Consider the following 21,139-nt stretch of genomic DNA (forward strand, 5'->3'; position numbering starts at 1 on the left):
TTCAGGACCAGTGCTGAGAGTGGTGGCGATACTGGGAAGGTGGAGGGAGGGTGGGTTGGAAAGGGGGAACTGATTACAAGGATCTATATGTAACCTCCTCCCTAGGGGATGGACAACAGAAAAGTGGGTGAAGGAAGACGTCAGAAAGTGCAAGATATGACAAAATAGTAATTTATAAATTATCAAGTTTCCATGAGGAAGGGGGGAGTGGAGAGGGAGGGGAAAATGAGGAACTGATGCCAGGGGCTTAGGTGGAAAGCAAATGTTTTGAGAATGTTGAGGGCAATGAATGTACAAATGTGCTTTTACACAATTGATGATGTATGGATTGTGATAAGAGTTGTATGAGCCCCCAATAAAATTGTTTTTTAAGAAAACAACCAATGGTAGCTAGAGACTACCATTTGGTCAATTATGATGATAGATAGATGATAGATAGATAGATAGATAGATAGATACATACATACATACATACATAGATAGATGATAGATAGATAGACAGACAGACAGATGATAGATATATAGATGATAGATAGATAGATAGACAGACAGACAGATAGATGATAGATAATAGATAGATAGATAGATAGATAGATAGATAGATAGATAGATAGATAGAAGATAGGTAGATGATAGATAGATAGCTAGATAGGTAGCTAGATAGATGATAGATAGATATGAATGATCACTTCAAGGAACACAGCAACACATTGAATACATTACCATTGCTGGGAAGAATGAGAGGGGTGCAGACTACGTCTTGGGTTCTCTGCGTTGGAGAGGAGATCAGTTTTTCAACAAGAGAGGCAGAGATGGGCTGCACAAGCAGAGAGGTAAGGTTTGATCGGCTGTGTCTGAAACTTCCATCTGTATTCAAATGAAAATGGCACATAAAAATGTAAGTGACTTAAACAGGTTCTTTGCAATGAATATTTGAACTATCAGCAGTGTTTATACTCTTATTGTTTTGCTGTCACTTATAACAAATGATTGAGGCATTACATAATAGAAAATAAGCCCAAATACAATAAACCCCAGTCCACACACATGCCTTTACCCATCTTTCCACAAAAGTTTACTACAATGGAGAAAGCAAAAGCATCATAAAGTATAATCTACGGGGGCCAAGAAAACAGAAGAAATCAGAAAGAAGATGGGGAGATGTCAAGAAACATATAACAAACCTGTGGAAATAAAAGGCTAACCCAGCTGTGTGTGCATGTGTCCTGGGAGGACGGGTGCGTGGAATGAGAAGCAAGGCTGTTTGGGCCACAGCAGCTCAGCCAGTGTGAGTCATTGGCAACATAAAAATTAAAGGAGGGGAAAGGAAGTTCTGGAAAGAGAGGACTCTAAGGAAATCCCTATCGCTTTCTTGAGTCAAGGTGGGTCACAGTTTACTCCTTTACCCCAGCAGAAAACCACCATGAGTCTCCAAAAAGAGAGACTTTAGATCTACCAAAAAGTGTAAGTATTACTTAGTAACAATATTACAAAGTAAGTATTGCTTTGTAACTATATTGTAACTATAGTAGCTTTAAGAAACATTGAGAATCTGGAGGTATTTTCCTGTAGTGAGCTCTAAGAATCCTACCTTCTCGTCACACAACTTGAGGAAATATGACTAAGTCAATAGAGCCAGTAAATAAGACTGGGTCAATAGATACTATAGGTCCACTTGAGGTACCTACATTCAATTCTAATAGTTACTAAATATCACTCACTGGTAGAACTTCAAATCTTGTCATTTCAAATGCATGCGATAAGAGATGTAAGAGCCCCCAATGGAAGCATTTTACAAATTAAAGGAACTACTCTGGCTTGCTGAAGACACGCCTTCCTCCTTGAAGTAACATCTGTGAAGCCGATTTACCTAATACAAAGTGACTTTTAATCTCCTGACTACTACTGCCATGAGCATTCATTGTGGATCTGAGATGAAATGCTTGACTACTTCAATTATTTTCTCCATTTATTATAGTGTTAGGGAACGCCAGTGGTATAGTGGTTATGAGTCAGGCTGCTAACACTGAGTTGCATAGTTCAAAACCACCAGCAACTCCTTAGGAGAAAATTGAGGCTTCCTGCTACCATATGAGTTACTGTTTTGGCAACCCACAGGGGCAGTTTTAAGCTGCCTTACAGGGTCCCTGAGTTGGCATAGATTTGATAGCAGAGAGTCAGGGTTTATCTTATTTTATTTTTAGTTTTTATCATGATGTTATCAACTGGTGAGGATTTTTGTTTTTTGTTTTTGTTTTACATTAAGCTGCAATCCATATTGAAGACTGTAATCCTTGATCTTCAAAAGCAACAAATTCAAGTCTTCATGATAGCCAGCAAGGTTGTCTCATCTGCATATCAAAGTTTGTTAATAAGTCTTCCACCAGTCTTGATGCTGAATTCTTCTTCATACACTCCAGCCTCTTTCATAAAAGTTTAATCTGTAGAAGTCAAAAGTAAGGTACTGCAGTCTGAAGCTACCCCATCCATGTACAGGTTCTGCATGTGCACAGTGAATGGTTCTGGAATTACCGTGTTTTTTTTTTCAATGCTATCCATAGTTGGTTATGACTTTTTGATAATGCATACACTATAACAAACATTTTTCTGGCATTCCTTCCTTTGAGTCAAGATCCATTTGACATAAGGAATAGGGTCTCTTGTCTGGATCTGGCTTAAATTTCTGACTGTCCCTGTCCCTGTAGCAGCTGTTGAATAATTTTCAGAAAAATGTACCTGCATGTGATATTAGCATTATTCTATAATTTATGAATTTAGTGGGGTCACTAGTCCTTGAAATATGGATACAAATATGGATTTCTACCAACCAGTTGGCCAAGTATCTCTATTCCAAATTTCTTGGCATTCATTTCCTGTGCCTCATCAAATTGTTAGAACATTTTAAATGGCATCGGTATTCCTTCAATTCCTGGACCCTTGATTGTGACTAATGTCTTCAGTGTAGCTTGAACTTCTTCTTTTAATATCATTGGTTCTTGTTTCTATATTACCTCTTGAAATGATTAAATGGTGATTAGTTCATTCTGGTAGAGTGAGTCTGTGTATTCTTTGGATTATTCCTCCATCATTCAATATTTTTCCCAGATAACTTTTTAATATTGAAACACAAGGCATGCATTTTCTTTAGTTCTTCCAGGTTAAGATATGCCCAGTGTGTTCTTTTTTGATTTTCTCACTCTATTTCTCTGCACATCTCCTTATAATGTGGTACTTTGTCTTCTCAATCTGCCCTTGGAAAATTTCTGTTCTGCTCTTTGACGTCATCATTTTTTCAGTTTGAATTTGCTACTCTCCATTTAATAGTTAGTTTCAGAATCTCCTCTGACATGCACTTTGATCTTTTCCTTTTTCCCCTTTTAATTTGAATGTGCTTTTGATATTCCATGTATGAGGGTATCTTATGCCATCACATGGTTCAGAGGTCTCCTGTCCTTAATGTTCGGTGAGTCAAATCTAATCGTGAGATGATTTTGAAGTTCAGGTGGAATATACTCAGGGCTTTACTTTGGCTCTCATGGACCTGTTTTAATATTCTTCACCCTCAACTTGAACTTCCATATGAATGATTATGAATGCGTTCCACAGTCAGTTCCCGACATTGTGTTACCTGTTGATCTTGAGCTTTTCCATCATGTTGTCTCACAGATCAATTGTATATTTTGTCTGGAGAAATCCACATGTTATTGAAAAAATGTATTTTCTATGAACAATTTTTATTATGCAATCTCCAGTTCCAGTTACATCGCCATGGTCATGTTTTGCAATTACCATTCCTTTCTCTTTGTTTATGATGTTCACACTGTAAACAGCCAATGCGTCTTGTTTGCATGTTTAATCTATTTCAGACTAAATACATTGGTAGAATTATTGAATTTCTTCATCAATGGCTTTAATGGTTTGTGAGTAATTCTAATAATAACTGTATTGGCTGAATTTCTTTGTAGGCTTATTGACATTATTCTATCACTGGCAGCATTGTACTTCAATATTGATCATAAAATGTCCATTTATAATGGCGAACCTGGTGCCATTCTTTTTACTTTGTCATTCCCAGTATAGTACATGTTATGATGGTCTGATTCAAAATGGCCAATAACAGTCCGTTTTAGCTGTCTTGCCTAGCATATCAGTCTTTATGTTGCCCGTTTCATTGTTGACAACTCACAATTTTCCTACTTTTCATACTTCATTCATTCCAAGTACCATTTAGTAATTGATGTTTGCAGCTGTTTCCTTGCATTTTGAGCCCTGCCCCATCAGCAAATGAAGGTCCCCAAAACTTACTCATCCATGTCATGCCGATTCTATTTTGAGAGGGCAGCTTTTCTTCAGTCATATTTTGAGTGCCTTACAAACTAAGAGGTCCATATAATAGCACCATATATGATGGCATTCTGCTATTTTTAATGAGATATTTTAGTGTCTCAAAATGCTCTGCTTCTATTCATTAGGTTTTCGAAATTAATTCCTCTGAAGTGGACAGCCTATTCCTTTTTCAAAGTCTGGTTTTAGTCTAGAAGTTCTATTGGAAACCTGATCACCTTGGGGGACCCTGCTAGTATGTGAAACACCAGTGACATCGCTTCCATCATCACAGCAAGCAGATGCCACCACAGTACAACAAACTGACAGACCGGTGCAGGATGGGCACATATGTCTAGGATAGCATGGGGATCCTAGATATGGGTTACTGGACTAAAAGTATATTTGCCATCATTTTAGAGGATTCAGCTTTGTAGAATGCTAGACACACAGGATAAAAACAAGAATTTTATAATCAAATATCTGTTTTAAAGCTAACAAGAAATTGTGCAAGACAGCAATAAAATTATTGTATACTTCGTGAGAAGGACAAGAATCATATTTTCATTGTCATTCTATAAATAATAACTGTTGATCTCCCCCTTATAATTATTATTATTTTACATATTGATTATTGGGAATACAGTGAAAAGGGCAAATGTAAGCAAGCCAGGAGAGCTGGGAAAGAAAAATCCTTCATTTTTTTTAATAATAATAATTCTGTATAAAAGCTAGAACTGGAAAAAATGTAGTAAATCTATAAACATGCTGCTCATTTAGCAATGGAGTTGAATAGTAACTCAAATATTAAAAAGTGATTGCTTGCTTTTGAGAGTGAGAGAGATGAAGCAGGGACACAAAGCCGGACAGGAGAGGGTGGCTTCGATAGTTAGGAGGATGAACTATGTCTTGTAGAAATATTTGACTTTTTAAGCTGCGTTCAGTAGCCCCCAACTTGGAATGAATAAGCAATAAATAAAATAAGGCAGGAAAGCAATTATGATGATAAAATACAAAGAAAAGAAAAGCTATCTGCTCTTTATGTCTTCACTATATTGCACAATAAAACTATTGAAAAAATATCAAAGAAACATATGCAAGGATTGGGAGGGAAGAAATTGGAGATAATAAAGTCTATGGTGGTAAAAGAAACAGCTAAACATTTTTTTATTGTGCTTAGTTACTCTGCTAAAAACAAAACACCACCACCAGCAACACTCTACTCTGCTCACACTCTGGAAAGGAAGCACACAACAAAATGACGGTCGGGCAGCCGATCATGTTTTTGAGCCCAGGACTTTATTTTTCAGAAGTTTTTTTTGTGGAAATAATTGCTAAAGGTCTTCTCAGAATTTAATTTGATTGGACTGCGGGGGATCCAGAACTAAAGGATCATGGGAACCAGGCTCCAGGAAGCACAAGTATAAATGAGAAATTATGTTGCGAAAATGTTTCCTCAATTTGTCATTTGGAAAACCTCAAGGCTAAAAAATGTTATTTAGCATATGCCTATGGCAGCCAGGCAACTCATAACTTTAATGCAAAATTAGTGAAAATAAATCTAAGCTTGGGGTCACCCTTGTTATATAAGCACAGTGCTGGTCTCCTAATTGCATCATCCCTTTTACACGGGTGTGGGGCAGCTCATTAGGACTGCAAAGACGTCCACCGCTTCCCACCCATGGTCATGCCATTGGACCCCAAGAAGGCTATTTGATTTTGTGGGTTGTGGCACCTAGTGAAAACGTGGGCCTTTCAAAAATGTACAGAATTTCAAGGGTGATAGCAAAGCATTAAATCAACCTGGGCCCCATTCTGAAAGGGAGCCCGGTGTGACCTCATAGGTCATGTGCCTGTGGACCAGACAAGGCATGGTTCACAAAGTAGATATTCATAGTGAGAAAGCACACTGGGAGAATGGAAGGGGGGTTTCAAGAAACCAGAAAAGCTATTCTCAAGCACCAATGAGCCCTGAGTCTCCTGCTATTCCTGACTAGTCATGGGGCCAAAATAATTAATATCTCACAGCAAAGATAATGTCCCTTGTCTCACCGGCCATGGAAGCCATGCTATAGCCATGCGATGCTGGCTCACCCTGCATTTATTTTGTCCTTCATCAATTACCTTTGAACTTGTTAATGTGTGGAGGGAAGTGACATAGTATTAATACAAAATAAGGAATCATGGTTATTTTGACGTTTTCACAATATGTTGGATGCTAACAAAACTCAAAATATATTGCATAGCATCTCCTTGATCCAATTTAAGTATATCCAATGGATTCCCATCGCCTAAGGACTGAACACTTTACTTTCCCATGCGAGCAACTTGACACACTCTCGTCAAGCTATCTCTCCAGCAGCATTTCCTACCATTTTTCCCCCTATGGCTTATGCTACATCTTGAGCCAGGTCCCCTGCAAACTCTGTGGGTGGCGTCTGCCATGCTTTCTTAAGTCATTCCTTCCAGTTTAATTGATGTTTCTGTGCATCACATGACTCTCAAATACTCACTTTCTACCAAGCTGAACCCACATTCTTCCTTCTCCATGAAGCTTTGACTGATGTGCTCCGTCCTACGTGATCTCTCCCCATTCAATTTCCATCTCTTCTGTCTGCACCTTTATCACTACTTGCCATTTCTAATTTAAAATATCATTATGTAAAACACTTTTCTCCTTTAGAATCTAAATTCCAAGTCATCCCACTGAATCTCTGAATGCCACCAAAATGGAGGTGGGAGATAGTCAATGGATAAATTGTAATTCTAGCCATGCTGTGCTTTTAGTCTTTCTCCACAGCTAACTACTACCTCCGTTAGCAGATAGATAAATAAATTTTCAGAACCTCTCCATTGCCATCCACACACTGATTAATCTTGCTTTGAAATTAACACCCATAGATTTTTAAAAAGGGGTTTCAATAAATAAAATGTCTCAGATATATGTGTCTATTAAAAAATCAATAACGGCATTCTTTTATTCTATAAAATGCTCTGTTAAGCATATGAAACAACGTGTTTAAAAGTTAAATATGAGTGAACCCTAAAACATAAATGAACATACCCAATATTTTGATTTTTTTTCTGCATGACTAATACACTTGCATTAGTTTTAAAACATCTGAAGTAAGTGCATCATTAATTTTTCACCTTCAGCTTAATGGAAATTTGACAAACAGTTCTGAGAGTGGATACTAAAAGCCGACTTTATAGGACACTGAGATTAAATTATAGACAACATTCATTTTTTAATCCCACACTTTTTTTTGCAAAAGAGCTGCGATAATTTTGTTCTTTTGCATTATTAAGAGGCTTTGATAAATTCAATCACTTATATCATTTTTATTCATTTATAAAATTTTGAAAATGATAAGAATTGATTGCATATGAGATAATAACGAGGTACATCATGTGACTTAATGTGAGTTACCACACAGAGATTGCAATGTTATATTTTAACATTCTAACTATTACACTAAAAGGCTTTCTGGATGTGATGTGGCTTAGATGTTGAACTACTAACTGCCAGGTTGGCAGTTCAAACCCCGTGGGTATTCTGAGACTGAAAGAGAAGGCTGTCTTTTCTCATGAAGATGGACACTATCCAAAACTCTAAACAGTGTCATTATGAGTCAGAATCAACTCAATGCTAGTGTGTTTTGTGTCCTTACTTTTTACTTTGCTGCATTTATATTGTTTTCTATATGTAGTTTTTACTTTAAAGACTGATGGAAACTTTCATTTTAATAGTTAATTCTCTCTTTATGTCATGCACTCGTTGTAATCCAGGTAAAGATCCACAGAGATACACCCAATTAATAAGTCCAGCCTGATACAATGCTTATGTATTCACAGTATAACGAGAAAATTGTGTATATGTCTGTTGGGTCTGAGTGCATTGTGGATTCACTGTTTGAAATGTAGTAAATAATCATACCATTGTAATCATTTTCCCACCCTACTGAATTTAACTGTGATATCTAGGAGTCCTTGTGGCAGAGAGGTAATGTGTTGCCTGCTAGCTGCAAGATCGGTAGTTCGAAATGACCATCCTCCATCCAAGTGTAATCACTTCCTATGGCATTCTAATTATCTCTCTGTGGCTGACCACAGAGCCAGCAGTTAGAAACTTCCAGAAAGAGGTCCGAGAGGACAAGATCATGGCTGTTGGGTGTATGGGGTAAGGCTTCCCAATGAAGGTATTGTAGGGTAGCCCTTACACTCTAGAAGAATGAGCAGGTGCATTTCCAGAATTATAAATAAGTAAGTAAATACAAACATGCATACATACATAAAATGATACAACCCTTCTGACCTTTTTCTCACCAATGCGATTTCCAGTATTCTTAAAACCTCTTCCCAGTAAACCACTGTGACTATCCTATGTCCCTTGAGAAAATCTATTAAGACTGCTCCTCTGGAATAATTATAATAAAAAGTCACCATGACCCTCTGAGCAGAATGAATTGACTGGGCCCAACAGATGTCCTCAGAAACCAAGTGTGTTAGAGGAATGATTCTATGTCAAATAGACACACCTAGTCATGGATGTAGCCAAACTTGCCAATCAGGTCGCCTGATGGCACCGCCTCGGGGATGTGGCATTCTCATAAGGAGGCCCTGGGAACCTCCCCTTCTCTTTGCCACTGACTGCGAAGCTGCCTGAGCCCTGTGATGCTTCCAATGACCTTGGAGCCAGAGAACCCTGCACTCGCTGCCCTGTGATCTTCCTGCCTTCTTTCTGCATGGTTGCATGTGGCTACGGAGTCTGAAGGGGGACGGATGGACTTAGGAACTGGGTTAGAATGCTTTCTAGATATGTAATTACTTCTTGATATAAAATCTCTTTATTCTACGGATATGAGAGTCCCTGGACTTGTTGCTGTAGTCAACCTGGCCTAACACACCAAGGTTGGAATTGGACCTTGCTTTCCAGATCGTAGTGATACATCCAAGACTCATCCCGTTCTAATTTTTGTTAACAGAATTGTCTTCATTGGGCTGAATTTTGCTTGGAAGATTGATAGGAATATCAGCTTTTTATGCAACCTGGTTTTCACACATCTTGCCTTGGCCAAGATAGTCGCATGAACTTGACTGCACCGGATGAACCGTGTTAGAACCCAACTTCTGCAGCAGCCATCTCAGTGGCTGCCCCATGGCCTTCTTTCACCAATCTCTGTGCTTCAGTCACAAGGTCATCCTTCTAAATTGAAGGTCTCCCCCTTTGGCTCATCTTTGACGTTTTCCTGACCTTCCTTAAAACAGTTGATGTGGGAAAAGGTCCACTTGCATTTTGTTAAATATTTTATATTATCCCTGATCTCAAAACAGTGCCCTCCTGGACACAAAAGGTATCCCCATTAAAAATGTTAAGGTGCTGTAATTAGACTAAGTATCTCACTGAGAAAACATGTTTACAGCCACATATTGATGGCTCATATGTGTTTCAGCACATTTTGTTTGGAATAAATCAAATTATGTAGGAAGACTTTTTGATTGACCTTTGAATACTTCAACCATCTACTTTGGATTCCCTCTCCCTTTCTGTTCCTGTCTTCTTTGCCTCTACCTATCTCAGTGTGTGTGTGTGTGTGTGTATGTGTGTGTGTGTGTGTGTAAACACGAGATCCTTACTTTCAAAGTGTGCATTAGGCAAGCACCACGATGTCATCTGAGAACTTATTAGAAATGTAGAATATCAGATTCTTTCTTTTCCCAATGGATCCCAGTTGGTTCATATATATCTTGGATATTGATTTTTTAAAACAGAGAGGGAGAGACATCTGTTGCCATCCATTCTATCCAGACTCCTGCGGACTCCATGTGTTTCAGAAGAGCACTGTGCTCCATTGGGTGTTTAATGTCTTATTTTTCAGAAGTAGATCACCAGACCTTTCCTCTGAGGTGCCTTTAAGGAGATGACAAAGCCCAACATTTTGATTAGCTGGATGTAAAAAAATCTGCTAGGCACACCCAGGGACTTCATATTTTAATAACTAATGGACAATCACGCTGTAGTTTGTTTCATAGCATAATTTGTATATTTCTTAAGTAATTAAGATATTTCTTAAAAAGGATAGAGATACTAATAAATTAACATTAATGGAACTATATAATTAATTTCAAATAAAATATCACCTCACTGAGTGTCCTGCAAAGTAAGTAAAAGTCTGCTCATAGACTCTCTCCAAATAAAAGGTTTAAAAGAGCCTGAGAGCATTTCTTTCAGTTTTGTCTTTTCATCAGAGATAAATTTGTGACTCAAAGATGAAAATTACATTTATAACACTTTATTTCAGACATGAATAAACATTGCAACAGCCAACTGATCTGGCCTTTTTTCCCCTTGTCTTTGTTTGAAACTATGCTAATTTATTATAATAAAAGACTGAAAATGAAAAGTGTAAATTCTGACTACATTTTCTACTAGTTCTGCTGAGAACCAAACAATCAAAAAGCTTGGGTGGGCGGGGTTTTTTCAAAAAACTCATTTTGTAATGCACATTTTTGAAAAGAGCCAAATGCAAAATTGAGCAATTGGTAACAGTGATGTTATTACATACTATATTATTTGATTTTTCTCCAGAAAACTATCATTTTGACAGAAATAAGACCATATAATAACTGGCACTAATGCTTTTCCATTTTTATTTTAGCTCATTAAATGTATGGTTATTTTTGTGAAATGACCAGTTCTCTCAATTGACTAGTGATTTTGTTGTGTTTATAAATACAGTCGGTACTTTATTATCTTGGTGAATATCTTCTAACTCTGGTTATGAATATCACCATTTTCCCTTAAGCTAGTGTAAAATTCACTACAGTGTTTTCTGTGCTGGTATCAAATATAAAATATAAAACACTTTTTAAAGTGCTTTGTACCATGTACTCTTCTAATCAATCCCTTTTTGTATCCTTTCTCTACTCCCTCTCTCCCATTTCTTTCTTTCTCTTATTGAATCTTTATGATGACCAGATGAGGGTACCATTATAATACTACATGTTACATACCATTATAATACTACATGTTACAATAGGTTTAAAAACAATTGTTGGGCTCTCAGTATTTGTTGGTACTTCAGCCAGGATTTGAACTGTCCTGATGGTATAGTGCTGAACTGCTAACCATCAATTTGTCCCTTTGAACACATGAGCTACTCCACAGGGGAGACATATGGAAGTCTGATTCTATAAAGATTACAGGCAGGAAAACACTATGGGATGTTCTGTGTCCTATGGTGTTATGATGACCTGGCATCAATTCATTGGCAGTGGTATAGGACATGTGTCCTTAAAACTCAAGAGCTCTAAATTGACACGTATGTGCATAACCATTAAATTCTTAATTCTAGAGCTTTATCACTGGAAATCCATTACACATGCATCACACACACACACACACACACACACACTCTCTATATTTGGTGGCACAGGGGTTAAGCACTCTGCTGCCAATTGAAAGGTTGATGCTTCAAACTATCATCATCCACTACATCAGATAAAGAAACTTGGTGATCTGATCTGTTCTTATAGGAATTTCAGTCTATGTGGCAGTGCTACCTGGCCATTAGGATTGCTGTGAGACAAAATGGAACTCTATAGCACACAGCAATACACAGATACAAGTGCAAGTATGCAAACCCCGTGACTCCATGTTCTAAGGATGAGCCAGAGCAACTTTTGAGGCGGTGACTTTGATATCCATGTTTTGAAAATATACAAATAAATGTACTGTAGATATTAAGGTATTCATACATGCAAATCACTACATGTCCTTTTTCGCTGAATATTTTATGACCTTTCAGTGACATATTTTATCTAGTTTTACCACAATTTTATTATCAATATTTATTCTCATAATTAAAATGAAAGTGTTCATTTCTTTACTTTTACCAAAAAACTTCCTGCCACTATTCAAGCTGATAGAAAATCTAAGTCTAAAAGCAAGTTGATAAAAGTTTACCCAACTCTTAAATATCAATTTCTAAGGAAACGTACGTGTCCATACATAAATCTTTGATTACAATTTTTTATCACTTATATATTGCCCCAAGATCTTGTTCTTTATATTGACATTGTTGGCTTACATTTTTGGAGTCCTCAGGGCATAGTAGTTAAATACTGGCTGTTAACTCAAAGCTTGGGAGCTTCAGACTAGCAGCAACTCTGTAGGAGAAGATGGCAGTCGGCCTCAATGCAGATTAACCCAAGGCCACTGGGTCGATTCCCATTAATAGTCCATGTTAGGATAGGGAAGACCTGCCCTTGAAATAGGTGCGGTTCTTTGTTAACCTGGTTTGACCAGGATTCTCAGTGGCTTGTCATTTCTAGTAATTCCCTATATAACACTATAATCATAGCCAATCACAGTTGTAAGCCTCCATAATGGGATGATGATAGTGGACTGCAACACCTTTTCTGAGGTCACCTTTCTGATGCAGCTAATTACTAAGGAGGGTGTGGCCTGCTTCCAATAGAAGTAGAGGTGGTGGGAAACTACTTTGCATTTTGCTGGGTCTGCATTCTACCTCTACCTCATTCGCCTCCAGTTCTTTGCACTCGAGCCGACGGTCTCCCACATTTTACTGCCAATTCTGGAAGAAATTAGACAGCTGTCATCGGACCTGATGACCTTGAATTCATCACCTCTGCAACCACAAACCTGATATGCTGACCTTGACTTCATCCTCCTCTGCCACCAACAGCCTGTGATCTTCTTGCCAATGATAAGCCCCAACTGCTCCTTGGGACAATGGCAGCCTCCCGCCTAACATCTGGCCCATGGACTTGGAAACTGCCTGGATTTGGATGTCCCCACTCTTACAACTATGTGAATAATTTTAGTGGTATAAATTTCTCTATACATGGACATATATAAACATCATGGTTTTTCTTCTCCAGAGAACCATGCTGCGACAGTCACAAAGGTGACCAAGGATGTACTTTTTTTTATAGAAGCAAACTACCACGACTCTCTCCCATAGAGTGGCCAGGGGGTTCAACCATCAACCTTTGGCTATCAGTCTAGAGTTGAATTTTGTGCCACTAATATTTCTTTCTGTAAAGATTCACTGTGGTACTTTGCCAGATTTAGATAGTGCAAACTGGGACTGAATTTTTTTTTTGATGAATGAATGAATATACTAAAGTTTAACTCAATAATGTTTTCTGTCTAATGCAAAATTTAAAATCACAATTCATACAAATGAAGACACAGATGGTTGCATCTTCTCATTTCATCAGTTCTCTCTTAGGCAAAAGCATATTGTCGAGTTCTAGTAAATATCACAATATTTGAATGCTTAGCTAATGTGTCGTAAAAACCATCCTGTTTAGTTTTAAAGGAAATAGTGACATACTCATTTTCAAAAGCAAAATGACTATATGGTCTGACATTAATATAGCTTACAGAATATACAGAGTATGGTCTATTGGGATGAAAAAGAACACAGGAAAAGTATTGATGTAGAGTTCTCCCTTACAATGGGCCCATTCTTAGATATTTCTTGTGAACATATCATAGATTCAGAAAGCAATAGATAAGATAAAATTACAAATAAAAAGAATTTTCTTTTTTACCTAGACATCAAAGTAGAATTGAATTATTTATATTGATAAAATGAAAGAATTTTAGGAAAAATACCATAAAATTCAAGTTATCATTATTATGATCCTCAAAAAGTGTGCATGAATGTCTGCATAATTGTATCTCTGGGCTTTTCTCTAGACTTTACATTCAATTAAGAAACATTTTATTATTGTATCAAGCAATTTTCTTTAATGAGTAATGAAATGACTTCTTTTGCTGGGCTTTGGCCATTTTCTAAGACCTAATAGTTACTAGTAAATAAATAAACAAACAAATAAATAAAATGTAGTCTGATTTTTTAATTCTCCAGAAACAGATTTTGTTTGTTACTGATTTATCTTTCTGAATGTTTACTTATAAATGTGTCATGCATCAACATTTCAACTATAATGGTAGTTGCAATGTCTAGATATTGACCAGTTTTTCTGAATTCTACTTGAGGGGATATTTGGATGGATTCAAGCTGGTTCCTTATTCCATGCTAACCAAACATTATTATTATTTTATAGCAACCATTTTTTTACTTCAAGACTGGTTCATTTCCTGAAGCATTCTAAGAACATGAACATTTGGAAATAAACCATAAACCGTATCCTAAGAAAAGCAAACTAAGAAAAAGTTAAAATATAGATTTTGTTTTTTTACTTAGAGGAGAATAGTCTTGATTCATAACTGGAATAACTGGCCATCTGCACATGGCATGTAACATAAGTAATGTAATCCCCTTCTGATGCATATTCCCCTGAGAAGTCTCCCATTTCAAACTCGAAGGGCATTAACATTGGGATGATTTGAAAAGTTTCTAGCTTTAGAAAAAAGCATCATTCACATTTGTAAAAGATAGCTAGTAAACTGGATATTTTTTGTTGTTATTGAAAAGTATACAATAATTAATTTATAATAAAACTTTTTTATACTAGATTGCAATGAAAATATACTGTTTTATAAAACTGATTAAAAGAACAAGCAGATCAGTCCTTTATTTTTTGATTTACTTATCTTTTAAAAATAATTTCTGCTAATAAGAATGGATAATAACTAACACTTGCTTCCAGGCCTTTCCAGAGAGAGATGAAACGAATGATTACATAGCAAGTCCTTCTCAGGTCTTCCTGGTGTCTTGTGTGGTCCCTGGGTTTGATATGGGAACCCTGACAGGGACAGAGAGCACAAGAAGTTCAGAGAACAATATATTTGCTTCCCCCTCTGCTGTCAACTGGAAAAGGCTATGAGTAAATTTTTCATCATTTTAGGAGCCTTAAAATTCTCAAGGATATGAAACGGCTTGACAAGTTTGTAAGGGAAAAATATTCTTTATTTTTTTCCATGAGCATTCTGCAAGTCCCCTAGGACAATGCCCTGGAACTTCAATTTCGAAAATTCAGATTCAAAAATTGTCTATGAGAAATGATTTAAGTTAGCCAAGACTATTTTCCCCCAAATTGTTTTTAAAGGCCATACAATATTTCATAACCTTGACACGAATTGAGTAAAAATCTTTCTCAGTTTGGTATTGAAAGGGGTTGTAAGAATTTACATGCCGACATCTTATGTTTTAGGTGAATGTCCTACACTAAATTACCAAAGTTCCTCCCATGTGGAAAAGGTAATATAACAAACCTCAATACTTTCCCATCCTGGTTATATTTTTCTCACAAGACATTAGATTTTTATTAACAAACAAGCACGCAGATTCTGATAAGAAAAAGGACAACTGAGCCCACCAGCCTCCCCGTTGAAAGACGGGACTTTCAACTCCAGGAAAGAATGACAGTCTCAGAAACCCACAGGGACTGTTCTACTCTGTCCATCAGGGTCCCCGTGACTTGATGGCAGTGAGTTTGGTTAGAAGTATCTTGGTGTGATGATTGCTCCTACTGGGAGAATATGGGCATGAAAGAGGAAAAAAATGAAGTTGTTTTCTAAACATTGGCCAGATAAGGAATAAGCCACAAATAGGCCATCAATAATTGCTACTACACAGATTTTCAAAGATAATTTTATTAATTCTTCCTCTGAATATACACGTATAAGAATGTTCTTACTGAAATGACATATAATTTGATGACTATAATTCATCAAATTGGTTTGTATGTACATTTTATCACAGGATCTTATGTAATGAGACCCAAATTCATATTTTAAATGTCACTGTGTATTTTCTAACTAAAGTCATATTTTTTAGTATACCAATCACAGCCACAGGCAATGCTGTAATGGTCCAGTGAGAAACATGTTTGTGCTGAGAATAGTACTACCTAGTTCATCAGCTAGAGTGTGTTGAAGGATAAGAATCATATCTCTGTTAGTTCCTGTGTGCAGGACTTCAAACACAGCCATGCATAGTCATCTTTTAAAAGCTTTTCAATGATAATGGAGTGTGAACAAAATTCAGGCTTAATTACACCGGTGTCACATCCCCCCCACCCCAGTTCCTTCATTCCACCTTCAGAGCAACCCAATGATGTTCATGTTGCAACAAATACTTTATATCATAAGCCTGTTAGGCCCCTTATTCGGAAAGAGTAGGAAATGAGTGGAATACCATCATACTGGAAAATTCAAGGGGTAAATAAATAAATAAGAACCTACCCCAGAGCAAGATCAGATCCCCATCTGGCAGTTCTCTTTATGTGGCATTGAGACTTGGGGTGGGAGATCTGACAGGTGTGCCTTCCCTATGGTCAATGAATGGACGAGGTAACAAAAATAGGCAGAAAAGCCAAGGCCTTTACCCAGGAAATGGGAGATGAACCAGCCAGAAAGCTTCAGCGTGCTTGAGCAAAATAAGAGCACCAGAAATAAATAACATGTTTCAGAAAAAAAAACACAAATATTGAAAAACTCAGTGGAAACACAGGACGGAACTCCAGTGGGTGATCCAGTAGGTGAGCGGCAGCGCAGTGCTTTCGGAATGGAACGTGGTCGCGTGTCGGCGCACAGCCTCCTGAAGGGGGTTTTGTTGAGTCTTCACAAGAAAATCAAAGGTCCTTTCAAATAGTCGTGATGTCACCATTTTCATTCAGAGTGAACCCTAATCCACGGAGACTCCATGTGCATCCGATGAAAACTGTGTTGATGTGGTTCTTTCGTTCTTTTTTTAAAATCATCTTATTTTGTCTTCAGTGAAGGTGTGCACAGCAGCGTAGGTCCACATTTAACAATTTCTCAATAGCACTGGTTACAGTCTTCATAACACCATAGATGTTTCCATTCAGCTGGTTCTATTTCCTCTATTCTAGTGTCCCTGGCAGTTACATATTTATATTTGTCTTAAAGTGGCTATTTTACTCAAAGCATGTTCAGTTAACTGAATTTTTGAAATTTTTTGATTTTTGAAAGTTTTTCCTGGGTGCCTTGTGGTGGAGTCAACCTCCAACTTTAAGGTTAGTCGCGTACACCACCCAGGGACTCACAAAGTAGTGGGAATCTCTTCCACAACTAGTTTCCATCAAGTTGGTTCTGACTCCTATTGATCCTATAGGGTTCAAAATAATGGAACTCCATAGGGTTTTCATGGCTGTGACCCTTTGGAAGCAGATTACGAGGACTTTCTTCTGAGATGCCCCTGGAAGGGTTTTAACTGCTGAGTGTGCAGAGAGATGTCGTGACCTTGATCATGGGTGCCACCCGGAGAACCTAAGTAGTGACTGTTGTTAGTTGAAGTAATGTCAGTTCCAATTTGTAATGACCCTCTGCCCAACAGAATGAAATACTGCCTAGTTCTACACCATCCTCACAATCAAATAAAACTCACAGCTATAGGGTCAATTCCAATTCACAGAACCCCTACAGGACAGAGTAGAACTGCCTCTCTGAGCGTCCAAAACTGCAAATCCTTGTGGGAGTAGAAAGGCTCATCTTTCTCCATACAGCACTGGTGGTTTCCAACTGCTCACCTTGTGATTAACAGCTCAACTCATAATAATGCACTAGGCCACTAGGGCTCACGATCTCTGTAACATTTCATTTTTTCACTGACCTATTTTACCAAGCATGTTGTCCTTTGCCAGGGAGAGGTCTCTCCTGATAATATGTCCAAAATCCAAAATACGTGAGAAGAAATGTCACCACGCTTGTGAGTATTGGCTAGAGCACAAGAAACTAATTGTCAGGATTCTCTTCCTTAGTTATATTTGATCTTTAAGGAGACACATCATATTAGTGCAGTGATTCAACACTTAGCTGTCAACTATAAGGTTGATGGTTTGAAACCAACAGCTGTCCTATGGAAGACAGATGTGACTGTCTGCCTCCAAAGTCTACAGCCTTGGGAAACATATGCACAGTTCTGCCATAGGGTGGCTATATGTTGGAATTGACTCAACAGAAATAGATTTGGATCTGTAGTGATCTTGACCATGACAAGTTTTTCTATATAATATCAATTTCCAACTGTAGTTAACATGGGCATAAGGATTATGATCCCAGACTTCACCTCCCAAAAGAGGGCTAATTACACGAGTTGTGGTAGGAAAATAAAGATTTTAAAAAAGAATTCCAATTAACCAAGTTTAACTGAATATCACCATGTATGTTATAGATTAGAATTTTAGATAGAATGCTTAAATATGAATGACTTCATATGATCAATTTAGAAGAATGAAGAAGGTTAAATAATCTTATATAATTTTGAGTAGAGAATTGATAGCATGAAAATAGATTTTAAAGTATGTTGCTGAGAGTGGTACACAGATAAAACATACATAGTTATCAAAGTAATACAATGATAAGAATAAAAATAAATTCCATCAGTCCCACATACAAAGCTTAGAGTTTTGCATATATTGCCTTATTCTATCTCCACAGATAACATAGGATGATAAAAAAATAACTTTCCAAACCAGTTATTGGTATCTCCATTTCACAGAAATAAACATGTGGCTCAGAAATTTTAAGAAGCTCATTCATATCCTGGCAAACAATAAAAGCAGTCTTAGAGCTTGGTTATTTTGAATCCATAATTAAGTTTCTAATGCCAATGCTGTTAGAAGCTATTGCATTTCTCAGGAGGGAGTAACAGCTTCGTGAACTAGGGTAGCATCTGAGAGCAGAGAGGTAAATATTTATGTGAGGAAACCTGGGAAGGCAGAAGTATCAAGGCTTGACAACCCATCAAAGTGAGAAATGGTAACAGAGGAAGCAATTAAGACTACAATTTTGGATGAATAAAATAAAAGAATTCCTGTTGTCATCAATCCAGCAGGAAAACTTTCCTGTATGTAAAGAGGAGTCAGACTATTTGAAACAATTGCAATTGATACTTGATTTCATTGGTTATTTATTAACAAGTCTCCATAAATAAAGGCAACGATTCTTGACCTAGAAAGTTTTGATTTATTAATTGCTGGCTATGGTCCACGCATTAATGTTAACCTCATAGCTGTTTTCCTGTTGTGGTGGTGGTGGTTTTGGTTTTTGTAATCCTTTGTACATTCCCGTACAATGACAGTCCCTAAAATGCAGTCTCTGGAGCCATCAGGTGAGGCCAAAAGATGCCAAATCCCTCGCTCACAGCCAGGCTTCAGGATTAATGAGAGTGCCCATAAAGAGCTCTGAGCTCCACAGAAGAAAAGGTACAATATAAATGAGCCACATTATTCCAGGGACAAACGCTATCCATATACTGTCCAAAAGAACTAAAAGAAAGAGAATCCAATCTCTTGCTGTTTTTTCAGATAGTGTATACTACTCTGCTTTCACTTCGTTTTATTCTTTTGGAAAAAAACCACAAATTGCTGCTTTCTGCCCAAATTGTAAAGCATATGGAGATACACAAATCAAAGAGATAATAGAGGAGTCTATACAACTCACTTTTTCATACTACCTGCATAAAGTAAAAAGCACTGACACAGAAGGTTGCTTCAAAGAAAGTATAAATCATATGAAAGCATGATGTCTATTTTTAGAGCAAGTTATGTTAAAGTCAAATTCATTTTTCAACACAAAAGATGTGAACTCTTTTCTGCATGCAGGAAGAATTTATTTAACTTTTCAAAGAAATCAAAGTTATTATCAAATTTTAATGAAAATATCAATGATATGTTAGATATGTAAGATCCCTCATTATATCTATTCAGCCCACACTTACCTGGTGTTGATTTTAAACTTGAATAAGTCTCTAAAAGGAATAAAAAATTCGAGGAGCTTCAACTAGTGCTGAACTAAAACCACATCTGAATATAAAGACCTCCAAGCCTAAATCTGTATTTTAGTTATCAACAGATATATGCTGATATTTTTAGTATAATCATGAAAAGAGATTTTTGTAAATCAACTTTCATGCTAGTCTTATATGTTGAGAAATGTATTATACTATATGGAGTTATTCAATGAAACACAAAATGAATTTTATAACCTTCTGCATGCCTTCTAAGGGAAGTTTTATGTAATATTGATACGGAAAAAATGTGTGGATATTAATATATATATAAAAACAATGATCCTACCTCTGGATAACAAGATTGGAGATAAAGTATATTGATTTATTTATCTATCTTATCTATAATAATAATGTAAATGAGAATTAGGAATAAAAATATAATTATTTTAATAGTGAGCTTAAAAACCCTTAATTCTGTTCTGGATATTATCAGTTAGGGTGGACAAAAATCCCAGTTTTCTAAAAACCTTGGAAGATAGAAAGTATCTTTCTAAATAATGCCTGAGAGGTTTTAGAAATGACTTAATTGCTTTCAAGTTTGCATATTAACGCACAGAACCCTTGTAAGAATGACAGTTCTGAAGGTAAGATTCAAAGTCTAAAGTATCACAGAGTATTAAATATGACAGGATTCAAGGAGTAATCTATATTTCTTTTGGGGGGGTATGAGAAGGAAAATAGGCTAACTTTAATTATCTAAGTGAGATATATGAATATACTTATCTTTTTTAACTGGGGACATGTAAAAGAAAGTTGAATGTCCTTTTGAGCTGTGGTGAAGTGAAATTTCTTATTATGGCTTTTGTATCACATCTCTACAACTTCCACCAGATAATTGAGTGTGACTATGCAAATAGGGTATATAAAGCACTAATAAGGGGATTAGTTTGTTTGGGTTGCCACTGCCCTGGCTGTAAGAGAGCCATCTCTGAAGTAACAGAGAACATCCAGGTTCAACAAAGAGCAAAGGGCCTTTGTCAATTTCCATTACAAATGGAATTGGCTGACCTTACAGATGCAGTCAGTAGAATAAGGGATTCAAGGGGAGGAAAGTACAGTGG

The 21,139-nt window shown here is 36.9% G+C and overlaps 1 protein-coding gene across 1 annotated transcript in view; it reads right to left on the reverse strand.

Annotated features, from left to right (window-relative positions):
* Window positions 1-21,139, reverse strand: part of NAALADL2 (N-acetylated alpha-linked acidic dipeptidase like 2) — a 779,627-nt gene that overhangs the window by 400,438 nt on the left and 358,050 nt on the right. Inside the window, exon 6 of the mRNA XM_045294988.1 lies at window positions 724-867. Coding sequence (XP_045150923.1) covers window positions 724-867 — 144 coding nt within the window. The remainder of the gene's footprint in view (window positions 1-723; window positions 868-21,139) is intronic.

Source organism: Echinops telfairi, unplaced genomic scaffold (genome assembly GCF_000313985.2).
Source record: "Echinops telfairi isolate 266 unplaced genomic scaffold, ASM31398v2 ScPeMD7_4225;HRSCAF=4972, whole genome shotgun sequence".
Taxonomy (NCBI): Eukaryota; Metazoa; Chordata; class Mammalia; order Afrosoricida; family Tenrecidae; genus Echinops; species Echinops telfairi.